General features: G+C 52.9%; 1 protein-coding gene across 1 annotated transcript; it reads left to right on the forward strand.

Moving 5' to 3' along the window:
* The first annotated feature begins 5,285 nt into the window (after positions 1 to 5,285).
* NKX6-1 (NK6 homeobox 1) lies at positions 5,286 to 10,331 on the forward strand. The gene is made up of 3 exons (XM_075544900.1): positions 5,286 to 5,961; positions 7,518 to 7,690; positions 9,955 to 10,331. The coding sequence occupies exons 1-3, from the start codon at positions 5,286 to 5,288 to the stop codon at positions 10,210 to 10,212; spliced, it is 1,107 nt and encodes a 368-aa protein (XP_075401015.1). The 3' UTR covers positions 10,213 to 10,331.
* The last annotated feature ends 4,664 nt before the right edge of the window (positions 10,332 to 14,995 follow it).

Below are 14,995 nucleotides of genomic sequence, written 5' to 3' on the forward strand. Positions count from 1 at the left end.
CTTGGAGGAAAAGAAATAGGTAGATGAACTGATGAATGAATGGATTGGTAGTGATGGCTAGATAATTGAGATGGATGGGTGGATAGGTGGATGGATGGATGGGTGGGTGGATAGATCGATAGGTAGGTAGATAGATAGTTGATATAAGCTGGTTTTGAACTTCAACAAAGTGCATACCTCCCGACTAGTGTTTTATTTCAATTTACTCTCTTCCTGAACTTGGGTTTTGATATGACCTGCATTGAAGTCTATCCTGAATTCTCCCTTTCCCCAAGAGCGCTCAAGTCTGAATTGTGCGCGTGTGCTTCAGGGGCAATGCTGTCTCTCACTCTGAGGTTGCTGAGGGAGATCCTGGAAGAAGGTTCCAGGTCTTTCTAGTAGAACCCACAATTCACAAGGGGAATACAGGCATAGCTTGCGTCCGGCCCGTTTGGTGTCGGGCCTCACTGGGAGATCCGTCGTGGCGCATTCGTTGGCCGCTTGCTATCTTACCCCTCCTTAAAATGTCCTTTAAATCCTGGCCAGTTCCCACCACTCCGAGCTTACAGGCGGCTCGAAAAGACAGACCCTCTGGCTTCCTCTCCTTCTTTGCGACAGAGTTGGTTCAAGTTTGGGAACGTTCTCCTTCCTCTGTTTCTACGTAGAGACCCGCTCTGCCCCTCTCAGCTGTCCCCCAGGTTCAGTCCAAACAGGCCCCGCTCATCTGGAGAGGCTGGTATTAAAGAAGTCACCCAAATTATTCAATGGACACATTTGAGAGCGATTGTTGGCCGGAAACACACATGATCCCCCACTTTATTATTAATTTCCCTTCCTTGGGTCAGTAGAGCATTGGCTATTACTTGAGAGTACCACCATGTGCCACTACAATAGTTGAAGAGAAACCGGGTGCCAGCGCTCCCCGGGGCAAATGGCTCCGCGGGTCGCGGCCGCTGAGAGCGTTCGCGGAGATTTCGTCGCGGGTTTCTCGGGAATTACCCGCGATCTCACAGCTGGCCGCACGGCTGTAAGCAGAAGGATCGCATTGCGCTGGGCGGCGCGCTTTGCATCCAGGGTCTGCCGCCCAGTTGGTTGGTCCGATGCATGCCTCAGGCTACATCGCAAAGTCCCACGATGGCCCCCAAAAACGGTCCTCCCCGTGGGGTGCGCCCCCCACCCCCAACCCCTTCTCTCGCTCACTCTCTCTTTTAGTCTTTTTTTTTTTTTGCAACTTCGGAATTTGCCAAACCGCTTTCATTTATTTTTCAATTAAAATGTAAATCACTCACTTTGAAAGGCATCGCCCCCACCACACATACACTCCGGTGTATACCTAGTGTGCGCCGCTGCGGCGGGGGCGTCGCGACCACGTGTCGCCCGTTCCACTCCCCAAGGCTGCTTAGAAAGATCCCACTTCATTAGGTCCTGGGCGGGCGGGCGGGCGGGCGGGAGGGTCCCGGGAGTCCCTGCGGGAGAGCAAATCCCAACTCGGCCGGCCCTTTGAACCAGAGGAGAGTGCGATCTGCCGCAGCCCGCCACCAGCCCCCCTCTCCGCTCCTCGGTGGGGGAGATTGGGAGGACTAGGAATACCAGTTTCCAACCCCGGAGAGGGTTTTCACCCGAGGCTGGAGCCCAGGACCGGGCGATCTCTCCCCCCTAGACCCGAGTAGCCCAGTCCCTCGGAGGACGCCGCTCGCTGTCCCGCTGAGCGGACTGAGGGCACCCAGCACCAGCCGGGAGGCAAAGGCCTTCTCTCCAGCACCCCAGACTCAGACACAGGGGTTCACCCCGGGGATTCAGGTACCCAAACGTCAGAAAGTTGATTCCTTGTAATTAAGACTAAGATTGCCGCCCCGCAGTGTGGGTTATCCAGGCGACCTGCTTTGCCAACTACCTACCGAAGGCAGTTAACCTCGAGTTGGGTGGAGTTGGATTTTACGCCCTCTCTTTCGTTTTTCTCTCTCGTAGCTCTCTCCCTCATATTCGGACATGAAATTGACAAATGTGCAATTTCTCCTGTCACGGTATACTCTGAGGTCGCTTGTTTGTTGACCATAACAGGTCCATTGAGATCCTCCCCTCTCCATGCCCCCTAGTCCCCAAAAAGGCCAAGTCCCGGGGAAGGCTCCGGAGGCGGCACGCCCACGCTAGGACGGGGTCTCCCGGAGACCAGGAAAAGTTTCGTTTGCAACGAATCGAGTCCAGAGCCAGAGCTGGCCTATTTCTCCCTCCAGGGCCCAATACGTGTGCCATCCTCCGCCCAGATCCCACGACCTACAGGGGCTGGGGCTTAGTCCCAACGTCCAGCAGGCGGTCCCTGCGGGGGGGGGGAGGGGGAGGGTCCCCGGGTCAGCTCTCCTCTGAGGCCAGTTTTGATCCGACGTTCGCATCACTCTCTGCGGCCAGATTGCCCCCCACCATCTTACCTCCACGATTAAATGATAAAGTCTGTGTAGCCCAGTATGAAAGTTAGCATACAAGGATGGAGGGGTTGGGGCCAAGGAACCACGACAATAAAATACTTTAATCTCAGAAATGCACAAAAGAAGCAAAAGATCATCGCCATCAGCGACAAACTCCAGCTCATGCCCTTAAAAGTACTGTGAAACAAAGGTAATGGAAGCCCGAGGGGCGTGCGATGCTCTCCCAGCCTGCGGCGGGCGATCACAGCCCACAGCCGTCACGGTGCTGTGGGTCCTGTAGCTAAAGTTTTGTTCCTGACCAGTTTAATGCATGGTCATTACGTTTCCTGCTCATTACGTCCAGACTTTATCATCTCATTCAACATTGCAGTAGCGACTGTCTCCCAAGAGGATGCTACTCTACATCCTGAAATCTCAGCATTGTCCAAAGGGGCTTCATCAGTCTTGCCAGTCTTCTCCCGCTGGAGGTGGGCGAGGTAGGAGAGGGATGGAAAGGCCACTGGCCACTCCTGAGTCCTAGATATCCCCTCACCGAAGTCCGGAAACCGGACACCTCTATCTCTGGCAACCGCCAGCCACGTGTGTGGGGGGCGAGGAGGGCGCAGGGACTGGATTTCAGGGACGGTTTGCAAAAGCTTACACCCCCCAGGGGCACCCAGATGCTTGCCTCCACCTTAATGCAGGTGATTCCACACACACATCCGCCCCTTTAGCCTCAAATGCAACAATCAACGGAGAGAAAGTTAAACAGAAAAAGAAAGCTCCCTGCTCCCGGGTCTAAACCACACCGGAGAGAGGACTATTCCCAATAAGCCGATTTTGTTCCCGGAGAACTAGACAAACCTATACAGGAGAGCTGTAGGGTCTGGGAGAGGAGGGGAGTTCTTCAGAAATGAAAGGGGCACAAGGGGCAAAGATGGAAGAGGCCGTTCCTTTGGCCTGCAAGGGGATTGTGGACGTCCACTGGATTACGAGGAGACTGTGCTGCCACCGGGGAGCTGTGGGCTGTTAGAACCCGCCCGCCACTCCGCCCAAGCCCACGAGTCTGCGTGGGCTTCAGCTTCCCTACAGAAAAGCCGTGGGGGCAGTTCTACTCTGTCTCCTAGGGTCGCTGTAGACTGGAAGGTTTAGGGATTTATCTATCTATCTATCTATTTATTTTTGGATAGGCTTAAGGAGCAATAAATTAATTTACACAATTCTGGGAGAGCCCAGATGGCCTTTAATTAATCCTTTCAAAAGAAGGAGCCAGGCCGGCTGCCTGCTCCATTAGCTCCATTTTACTGGGGACCAAACTCGGTAGGAGGTGAGTCGTCTGGAGCTGGTGGGGTGGGCTGTGGGGAGGACGTGAGGGTGATGTGAGCGAGGGGGAGGGAAAGTGGACAGGGGAAGAATATGAACTGCTTTTCCATAAAAGGGCAAGATTTTCATTATTCTTTAAAAAGTAATACCCTCTTCGCCTTTGGCCCCCTCCCCCCTCCTTTCCATTTTATTTAACGCAATTAATTGAGGCGTCCACTCGCTTCTATGGGGAACTGCACCACTTGCCAGACTCCGCCCCTTTTGGCCTCGCCCCCTGGAGAATAACGGTGGAGGGCGGAGACTAGGCGGGCGCGGCCCTAGGGCCCTACCGCCTCAGCCAATCAGAAGGTGAGGCGCTCCCTAGTGGGCGTGTTTCAGAGGTTACGCGAGGCCCGAGACTGCACGCCATTGGAGGCAGTGGTTACGCCCCCGGTTTGCGCCCCTCTCCTCCGCCCGTCCCTCCCAGCGTCCACAGAGTGACGTCCCTCAAAGTTCTCATTTTGGCCCCCTCTTCCCCCTCCTTTTCGTCCCTCAGCTAAAGAGGGGTAGAGAGTGATGCAAATGTTTTATTACCTTTGAGAGCTTCATCCGAACTGTCAGGCCCGGAGGGAGAGGAGGAGAGAGAGGGAGTGGGTGGAAGAGCCACGGAGAGGGAGAGGGTCCGCTTGGCCCGAAGGAGGACAGGACTTGGAGGAGCGACACCTGGAAAGCTGTGAAGAAATGCGAGAGAGGAGAGGGAAAGGCGCACAGTGAGAGGCAGAGAGGGCGCCGCGGGTGGGGTGGGGTAGCCAGGCGGACCGGCAGGAGTGAACCCAGGAGCAGAGCCGGGATCCGAACCCGTTAGACTTCCCACTTTGTTGTTCCGTTCCTTCCCTCTCTCTTTTTTGTGTTGTTGCAATATTGCAATTCTAGTGCCCCGCGGCTGAGAGCGGAGGGCAGAACTGCGCGCTGAGCCGAGCCCGCGAGCCACGGCGACTGGTGGCACTGCCGCCCCGGGGCTGGATGGTCTCCTTCCCCGCGCGCACAGAGCGCGCCGAGCGGGGCAGCTGCGCAGCGGGAGGCGCAGAGCCCTCCCGGTAGATCGGAGCGACCGGGTCCTCCTTTGAACTGCCGGGGAGAAAGCGAGCCAGTCCCCACCCCCAACTTCAAAGTGGAGACTCCGAGTTCCTAACTTTGTTACAAACTCTCCGGAGCCCGGCTGGGTTTCGTTTTGCTTATTTCCCGGGAGGAGAAGATGCGAAGCCGCGCCGGTAGAGCGTCCGGGGCCAGTGCAGAAGAGAGAAGCGGCGGGAATTGAAGCCAGGACTCTCAGAGCGAAAAGACAGCGCGACCCACTCGGCCGCGCTCACGCCTGGAGGAGCCACCGCCTCCCGCGGGTCGCATTTGGACATTTCCGCGGCGCGGCTCCCAGAGCAACTCAGGCCGGGGAGGCGGCGGCCTCGGTCCAGTTGGCAGGTCGCCTCCCGGTGCGCCGGGCGAGTTCTCCCTCGCTCCCTCGGCGTTCCCCTTTGCCCAAAGCTTCGCCGAAGGCTGCGCCCGGCGCCCTCGCGGAGCGGCTGCGGGCCCCGGCCGGGCCGTGGGATGTTAGCGGTGGGGGCAATGGAGGGCACCCGGCAGAGCGCGTTCCTGCTCAGCAGCCCGCCCCTGGCCGCTCTGCACAGCATGGCCGAGATGAAGACCCCTCTGTATCCCCCCGCCTACTCCCAGCTGCCCCCCGGGCCCCTCTCCTCCTCTTCCTCGTCCTCGTCCTCGTCCTCCTCGTCGCCCTCCCCGCCCTTGGGCGCCCACAACCCCGGCGGCCTGAAGCCCCCGGCCGCGGGGGGGCTCTCGTCCCTGGGCAGCCCCCCGCAGCAGCTCTCGGCCGCCACTCCGCACGGCATCAACGACATCCTGAGCCGGCCCTCCATGCCCGTGGCTTCGGGGGCCGCGCTGCCCTCGGCCTCGCCCTCCGGCTCGTCTTCCTCTTCTTCCTCCTCGGCCTCGGCCTCCTCCGCTTCGGCCGCCGCCGCGGCCGCCGCTGCCGCCGCGGCCGCCGCCTCCTCCCCGGCCGGGCTGCTGGCCGGCCTGCCCCGCTTCAGCAGCCTGAGCCCGCCGCCGCCGCCGCCCGGGCTCTACTTCAGCCCCAGCGCCGCGGCCGTGGCTGCCGTGGGCCGCTACCCCAAGCCGCTGGCCGAGCTGCCCGGCAGGACGCCCATCTTTTGGCCCGGAGTGATGCAGAGCCCGCCCTGGAGGGACGCACGCCTGGCCTGCACCCCTCGTGAGTACGGCCGCCGCCGCGCTCGGCGCCCGGGTCACGGCCCGGGGTGTGCACACCGATCCGGCTGCCTTCCCGGCGGCCCAAGAGTTCGGCCAGGCCGGAGTGGCCTGGGGAGGGATTCTCGCTGCCCGGAGCGCACCAGGTCCACCTGAGCTCTCTCCAGCGCCCCAGCGCCTGGGCACGCTCGGCGGGGTGCTGTGCGTGTGTCCGCGTGGGATGCACCGCCGCGGGCGTCTGCTCCAGAGCCCAGGCTGCTGGCCGGGCGGGGGCCGCGGGTCTTGGCCCTTTAGGGAGGTGAGGAGTGGAGAGGCCGCTGCGCCCCAGCCGACTCCCTGGGCTTTCCTCGCCTCCTGCTCACAGGGCGAGGGGCCCGCTTCGCCTCCGCAGGCCGGGCCCCAGAGCCTCTGCAAATTGGTGGGGCCCGGCAGCGACTAGCCTGTCACCACCCGGAGCGACAGTGAGCATTCATGCCTCGGTTCTGGGATTCCCACTCCTACCTTTGCCCCCTCGACCCACTTGCGGTCCCCGGAGGAGCCCTCAGCGAGTTTTCCCACAGCCACAGCCCGCCCTAGGGAGTAGGTACCTAGAGGAACGCCAGGCCTCCAACTTTTTAGTACCAGAAAGGGAAGGAGGGAGGAGAAAAGACAGGGGCCCAGGGCAAAATGCTAACTCCCGCCACGACCTGGCTTTAGGCAAACTGAGTTGCTTCTACCCCACGCCTGACTACGGGGTCGTTTGCCAAAGCGCGGGGGAGTCTCCCAGCTGGCCTGGTGGCTTTCAGGGCCCAGCCCGATGCCCTTTATTCGCTCTGCTCTCCGCTTTTGACATAGCCGCCAAAGTCTTTCCAAGTCCCTGGACTCCTTTCTGCAGCCCAGTGCCAGCAACTGCAGGAATTTGCGGGAGCTGGCGGGAGCTCCGGGGCCAAACCGGCGTGCGGGAGGCGGCCCTAGAAGGTGCAGGTGTAAGGGAAACCCTTTTGTATCCGCAGCGGTGGCCGGCCGCCTAGGGAGGGCCAACAATGGCGGTGGCCCCCTTCCTCTCGCCGTGAGAGCGAGGGCTTTAGACTGGGCGATTTGAGCAAAAACAAGGCGTCTTTTGTTTCCCTGGCACTTCCTAGACACAAGTTAGGGAAGCGTTTAAAGCAAAAAACTAAACAAAACAAAAAATTCCAAACACCCTAGTCACCCGAATGCAAACTTCGGGGCCAAGGGAGCATCCGGTGGACTAGAGGTCCCCATCCTCCAGAATGTCAAGCCTGGGGACTTGACTCCTGCAAACTTTAGGGGTAACTCCCCTCACTGTTAGAGGTCTGTGCTGGGCAGGTGACTTACCGCCGCTACCAACACCTCCAGGTATTTTTAAACAGATAGGCATTAAAAAAAAAAAAAAAGGCCCGCCGCAGGACTAGAAGCACCTGGACTCTCTTGCCTTCCTTCTGGAACTGAACTCAGCCTTTCTTCCTCCGCACGCCCAGGGTGTTTCAAGTTCCTTTCTCTGAAAAGGTACTGATTTTTAACAGCCTTCTCTTCTCTCCACTTGTTTATTGTTTTTCGTAGATCAAGGATCCATTTTGTTGGACAAAGACGGGAAGAGAAAACACACCAGACCCACGTTCTCCGGCCAGCAGATCTTCGCGCTGGAGAAGACGTTCGAACAAACCAAATACTTGGCGGGGCCGGAGAGGGCTCGCTTGGCCTATTCGTTGGGCATGACAGAGAGTCAGGTCAAGGTGAGCGGGCCTCGAAAACCTTCGGGGGGGGGTCAAGCCTTGCACGCTGTGCGGGTGCGCGCGCGCGCGCGCGCGCACACACACACACACACACACCTCCAGGACTGGGCCTCTGGTCCAGGCAGCCTAGTGAGAAGTTGAGCCCTAAGAAGGAGGAGGGAGGGGGGAGGGAGGCTTACAAAGGACCTAGGGAGCTCCCGGTGGGTAAACTCTTGATGAACAAAAGAAATCAACGCCCCACCCCTCGCTCCCGGTTTGAAATTAGGTTGATCTAGATAGTGGCATGTGCTAGGGGAACTCGCCATTATCAGAGAATAAAGGCATCACGGAAATTTCAGCCCTGAACATAGATCCCAGCCGATAGACAGCTTCTCTTTACTCTACTTACAGAGATAGCCAACGTTATGTTTGTCAATTCAGGTCCCACTAGTTATACATAGTTTCCTAATGTAGAGGGGCCTTCTGGTGTGTCTAGGTTATCCTTTTATACGGCTGGTTTTAAAGAAGATAACTACACGGGATCTAGCCATTTCCACTGGTGAACCTACTTTCAGCTTAGCTGAAGGCAATCGCCGGGGAATAGTAACTTTCTTAATGAACCAATAGCATCGTTCTATTATCGAATTGGTGCTTACAAATAAATTTATTAACAGATTGAGGCTATTTTGCTATTTTATGACAATTTATAATGAAAATATTTTGGCTCATAATTGAGTTGTAAAGTTAATATCCAGGAATCATATTTTTAGGCACTCCCCCCCACCACCACCCCCGCCCCTGAAAAATAAATTGAGCTAGCTGGCTTAAGGAAATCTAATGACTTCCTATATTTCCATTTCTCTCCTTTGTCCTTCCTTTCAGTTAATTTTATTTGTTTCTTTAGGAGCCTGTGCATGTCCATTTTCATTACTTATATTGTTGCTCTTTCAGTTAAGTAGCCATAGCATTAGCCATGTCTACTGGTAGAGTGTTATTTCCTCCTGGATGAGCATCATAAACCACATTTCAGGAGTGATATTGAATGTGACCGTTAGACTACTCTCACAGTTACAGTTATTCCATTCCTGCAGGAAGTTGGTGGAGGGCCGCCATGGTATCCTGGAGGTCTTCATTTTTCATGTAAATATGTCTGAATGTCTAAAAGTGAATTATTATAGTTGGGTAAAGAAAATCAGATTCACTTGAGCAACTACAATTCTCCAGATAAAATACAGAACAGTTCAGAAACATTAAAGAGAATAGTTCCATATTTGGGGGACTCTGATTGCTTATCGCTGAAACTTTAGGTTAAAATATGCATTATCAAATGTGGTGTCAAACAGGACTGGGCGTAAACAACATCCGTGTATAAAATGAATTATGAAGGAACAATATTAAAGTAATATTGAAAAGAATTGGCCTGGGAATAAATGAAAAGATCTGCAACTGATAAACACGACAATGCTAGCCTTCACTTTGGCTTTATGAGAAACTGTAAACTAGAGAGAGACAAATTACAGGCATGATTTTCATGGAAATGCTCACTATTTCCACGCGCTTGGCTTGGCGATTGTTAGTGAGCCAGTGCTTGTGTGTTAACAGACCCCTCACAATTTATAGCACCTCGCCTTGCAGCGCGTGCTGATGGGGGAGGGAACGTTATCTACCACGTCCGTGTGTATTCAGGCCTGAGATAAGCAAAACAGAGGACTTCTAAAAGTGCCAAAGAGAGCAGAGAGATTTGGGGCAGATCAATGTCTTTTCTCTCCGCTTCGCTCCCCTTCCTCACCAGATCACATGGAAAAGTAACTACAGATGGCCTGGAGTTCCTAATTCAAGAAAGTAAAGAAGTAAAATCACAGCCATAGGGGACAACTGTAGGAAGTGGGGAAAGTTTTTCTACTTCAAACGAGAATATAAGAAAAGCGGACTTGTTTTTAGGGAGACTCATTTTCAAGTTTCCTAGTTTTGTTTTTACTCCTCGGAGAAATCGCTCACTGACAACCTCAATACCCTTGTGTTCCTGTCGCTATGGCAACGGCAGTCTGTCTGTTGGTGCTTGTTAGTCAGAGGCGCCCCGGGGCGAGGGAGACTGACTTTGACGGCCCAGACAAGGGAGGTCCCGGAGGGAGGGTGGCAGGCAGTCCGGGATGGGGGAGTGGGGGGTGGGGGTCCCCGCAGGAGCAACTTGGGGACGTGGGAGTGGCAGCCTGACTGGAGTCTGTTGGAGTTAACGGTCCACGCACCCATCCCCGTCCCTGTGTCCACCCTTTCGCGGCCCCCAGGTATGGTTCCAGAACCGCCGCACCAAGTGGAGGAAGAAGCACGCGGCCGAGATGGCCACAGCCAAGAAGAAACAGGACTCGGAGACCGAGCGGCTCAAGGGGGCGTCGGAGAACGAAGAGGAGGACGACGATTACAACAAGCCCCTGGACCCCAACTCGGACGACGAGAAAATCACGCAGCTGCTGAAGAAGCACAAGTCCAGCAGCGGCGCCGGCGGGCTCCTGCTGCACGCGTCCGAGAACGAGAGCTCGTCCTGAGCGCCTGGGCCGCCGCCCGCCCGCGCCCCCGGAGCCAGCGGCTCGGCCTCGGGGACCCCACTCCCGCCCCTCCGGGCCAGGTGTGCCAGGCCTCTCCTGCGCGGGTCCTTTGCTACGCTCCCAGATGTACATATCTATTTTTCTAACCTAGAGTTGGGGCGGGGCCTCGAGGGGTGGGTGAGAAGGGGAGGGGGACCCTGCCACGAAATGCACTGCATAAAAAAAAATAAAAAGAAAAAAACAACGGAACCCGCGGCGGGACGGCTCTCCCCGCCCCGGGTGCGCCCTGCGCGGTCCGCAGGCGCTGCGACCCGGCGCTCTCCCGGCGGGCGAGGAGCGGTGTTATTTGGAGGGTCGACGCCCACCGCGCCTGGGGACCTCGGAGCGCCGCGGGCGGGAGGGCGGCCGCCACCGCTGCCCAGAGGGACGCTTCTCCCCCGCAGACTGCGGTGCCCCTAAAGTAACCTGTTGACGGCTCTTTGTAAATAAATCGTGAGTCACACTGACTAGAAGTTACTTTATTGTGAATATTTAAAATGGAAAAGGTTTTTTTTTGAATTTGCTATAATAAGATGGACCTCCCACCCACCCCTCTTTCTAACCCCATCCCCCCCACCCTCCCCACCCTTCCTAAGAGCTATTCAAGCCACACACGCCCCCTTTTCCTTTTGAACTTAAAATTTGAGACCAGTAGGGGAAAAAATGTTCTATCACCACCCCACCCCAATCCCGACTGAGGTCATAGCCGCGCCTCAGTTGGGGTTTGTGGAATCCCACCCTTTCCCTGCACCCCTCTCTCCTGCTCAGCCCCTGGGTGTGCACCCGGCGCCCGCCCCCAGGACTTGAAGTAGAAGAGTGGACTCGGCACGGCCTCAGACCTGCCTGGCTCCCCTCTGAAATTGCACAGTCGTTTGTTGCTATTTATTAGTGGTTTAAAGAAAGTATTGGGGAGGGAAGGGCTACAATAGCTTGTATTTAATTGAACTCCTTTCTGATAAAAAAATGCGTGTTAAAGTAGATGGTGGGAATTGTTACAACCGTTCTGGGTCAGAGACATAAACAACCCATTTAGTTGCTGTAATTGAATTTGAAGTGTTTTGTATCATAAGAATACTATAGAAGATGTAAATTGTTTTCTTTTTTAAGCTAATAATGGTGACCTATTAGCATCTTTAACCTTTATTAATTTATATAAGGGATTCATTCGGTTTGTAAAGAGAAGAAAAACCCCTTTGCAAGACCAGTTAAATGTAATGCACTTTCTGTTTCAAAGGATAAATCAAATTAAAAACAAACAAAACAGCTTGAAGACGTCCGTTGCCTTGAATTAAAGGATACAGATCACCAGATCTCATTCGAGAGCTCAGTAAAAGTCAAAGCCATAAACATTAAAAAAATTTTGGTTTCTTGAGTTAAATAAGTGCTACTTCATTTTTTTCCCTCTCTCTCTCTCTCTGAAGGAGGTGGGTCACTGCTCTCCCTCTTAGGCCTGGGAAAGATAGCAAGAAACCGAGCCCCTCTTAGAAGACTTCTTGGAGAGACTTGACTAAATGTTGTCTACTTTTTTTCTGTGTTGTCTAATTTTTTCCTAATCACCCTTTTCCCCCTTTCTGAAGAAGTCCCTTTGGGAAGAACTCATTTCCATAAATTCAAGATAGCTCCTCCGTCAACTCCTAGTTGGATTAGGCGGCTGAGCTCACTGGTACAGCAACACTGCTATTTGATGCTAACGTTCCCGCCCCCCTGGATCCTGTAAGCCTGCAGAAGTCAGTGGAAGAGGAGCCCAGATTTTCCCTCAGCATTATGTTTACGGAGGATGCATTTAAAGAAAGTTCCAATTGATATGAATGCCGCTGGCTTAAGAAAGCAATGTCATAGCTTCTGTAGCTGCAATTACAAATAATTCCATAGAGAAAACCATAAAGGGACATTCCAGAGAGAGGGCTAGATCACTTTCTGGGGGTCTTTTTGTTTTGAGGCGTCCAGCTGCCTGCTCAGTGAAATATAGTTATTTATCCTCCTGGCGGTTCAGGTTAATCAGCGTGTATTGAAGCAAGGGAAAATCAATAGGATTCAGTAGGCTCCCGTTAGGTAACAAAAGTGTAGGTCTGTTTTGTTCCCTTAAAAGCAAAACAAAACAACATCCTGGAAACCTAGGAGTGAAATTGACTGAAAGAAATGATTCCAGAATCCGCTTCAGATAACATGGTTTAATCAGAAGAAAGGGTGCACTTTTTCTCGGCTCCTCTCTCTCATCTTTCCTTTAGTGTTCCACATTTCCAAGAAGTGTCAAACTCCTTTCTGAATGTCTGCCTTTCAGCAAGACTAAGGTATGTATCTTATAGAGAGGTATCTTATAGAAGGGGCCTTAGTGATCCTGGGTGAATACTAAGAACCAGCTAACTAACACCTACCTCCCTCCTCTCTCCTTTCTTCTTTCTCTCCCTTCCTGTCCTCTTCTTGCTCATTCTCCTCCTCTTCCTTTCCCCCAGATGTTTTTATAAGAGAACTGGGAAGGCAACCCATTTGCTACAAGAGCTGCATTTTATTTGTGGATTTGCAACAAATATACGTCTCACTTTCTTAACTTCCACCCAACCCTCTTCTGCATTGAAGTCAAGCAACTTCTCATTTTTCCTTTCTTCCTAAAAACCAGTCCAAGCCACAAAATTACTATGCAAGTAGAAAATGCTATTCCTGAAATAAAATAAAATAGTAATTATTATTAGTTTTACTATCAAAATACTAGCAGATGGATTTTAAAAAATGGAACTAAGACCGAAGCTTTTTCTCAAGAAGTAAACAGGTTTATAGGACTTATTCCAAATTAAAAGTGAGCAAACACCTTTCCCATACTTTCTTTAGGTAGGATTTCCTCCACCCCCCTCACCTTGATTCGGGATGCATGGGAAGTTATGGAAGCTGTAGGCCTAAAGTCCACCCTATGAGCCAGGCGCCTAGGCAGGTAGGCTGAGGGAGCATTGCTATGCTTGGAGCTGTGGGGGTAAGGGTCAGTGTGGGCTCTCTCCACTGGCATGCACTCTTCCCCCACCCCCTCCACTCCCTCCCTGACTATAGTGCTAGCAGAGGTTTCCAGTAACTTTACTTCTCCCTCTGACTCCGCTGGCCACCAATTGTCACTGGCCCCCAAAAATAAGTAGAAGGAGGGAGAAGGAGGTGGGGGCACCTTACCTAATTCCCTTATCTTGGTGGGTTTGCTTTCCTTTCCTGCAAGGAGCCCTGGAGGTGTAGTGTGGTTACATGTTGAATTGCTAACTACAAGGTTCCACGAGATAGCCTCGTCTGTCTACGGGTCTCCCCTCTCCTATGGCAGTGAGTTTGTTTTGGTTTCACCCATACAATGGCACTTAAGAGTTAACAGGGTGGGAAAATTTTACAGTCTCAAACATTGAGGAATAAGACTCATTATTCATTTATTTTTATTTTGGCATTAGCAAACAAATATTTGCATGGCACCAATAATTATGTGCATCTGACTTACAGGGCTGAGGAAGCAGCGCTAAAGCTGAAGGCTAAAGGGTTCTTGTTTTAAAAACAAAAAAGGCACCACAGGTGGCCTGATGGACCGCTGTTTTAAAATAACGATGCTTACAGGCAGCAGGATGCCAGTGGAGGGGAAGAAAAAGAACAAAGTAACTAATTTGTATGTGTCCTGTAAAGAGCCCAGGTAGTGCCATGGTCAAGGGCTGAGTTGTGAATTGAGAGGTTGGCGGTTCAAACCCAGCCGACCACTCTGGTGTTGTGGTGCTATGCTCCCATAAAGGTTACCGCCTAGAAGATGCTATGGGGCAGCTGAACGTTATCTTATGAGATCACCATGAGTTGAAATTGACTTGGTGACCACAAGCTACAGTGTTTGTGCGCAAGCACGCACGTGTACTGTATGCATGCATACACATGCACATGTGTTGCTTCATGCACGTGTGTTGGTTTGTTTGATCTAAAAAAGGACAGCATCTGTAAGGGTCCAAATTGGAAGGGAAGGGTCTTCAAACTGCTCCGCAGGAATCACCTTTCCCAGCTCCTATTTCATTCCCCTTCCAAACCCCAGAGTCAGTTCTAGTTGTTATATGAATCTTCTCTTTGGGGCAGATTGAGAGGCTTCTGTCCCTGAGCTCTTTGGGGAGCTGTGGAGCCAGACTTGTGAGCACTGGGTCCCGTTTTCCTTTCGTGGCTTGGGAATCAGTGGCATGAAGGGAAACCAGGAAGCATCTATTTGCTTTGGTAAAAGGGTACTTTCCCCCATCATTCAGCAGGCCTGTAATTTGGAATGGAAGCCAAGGCCAGTTCTTTTGGAAATACCTTACAAGGTAACAGTCTGAGGGTGCATTTGAAAGCCTAATATAATGTAGCCAGTAATGTGTACTTTCTTCAAGGAGCATCTCAGCTTAGGGAGCATCATGCTGTCCTGTCCTCTAAAGGGTCAACATCATTGAAAACACACACACACACACACACACACACACTGAAATTCCAGTTGGGAACTCCTAGCACTGACTAGCTTAAAGAGACAGTGCCTCCTTTGTTAACCATTTACAAAAGGCGGTGTAATGACAGAGGTGAGGGCTACATCTCCTCTATTACATCTATTTTGGTTGATTTGAACAGCTTGGTCTGCACTGCATTTCTTCCATCTTAACACACACACATACTCCTCTTGTCTCAATTTGATTGCTAAAAAAGCCATTCTTCATGTTGTTTCATTTCTTTTTCTTTTTTTGCTAGGAAGTGTGAATTTTTTTCTGCCGTATTTAGAGGGCAA

Source organism: Tenrec ecaudatus, chromosome 3 (assembly GCF_050624435.1).
Source record: "Tenrec ecaudatus isolate mTenEca1 chromosome 3, mTenEca1.hap1, whole genome shotgun sequence".
Taxonomy (NCBI): domain Eukaryota; kingdom Metazoa; phylum Chordata; class Mammalia; order Afrosoricida; family Tenrecidae; genus Tenrec; species Tenrec ecaudatus.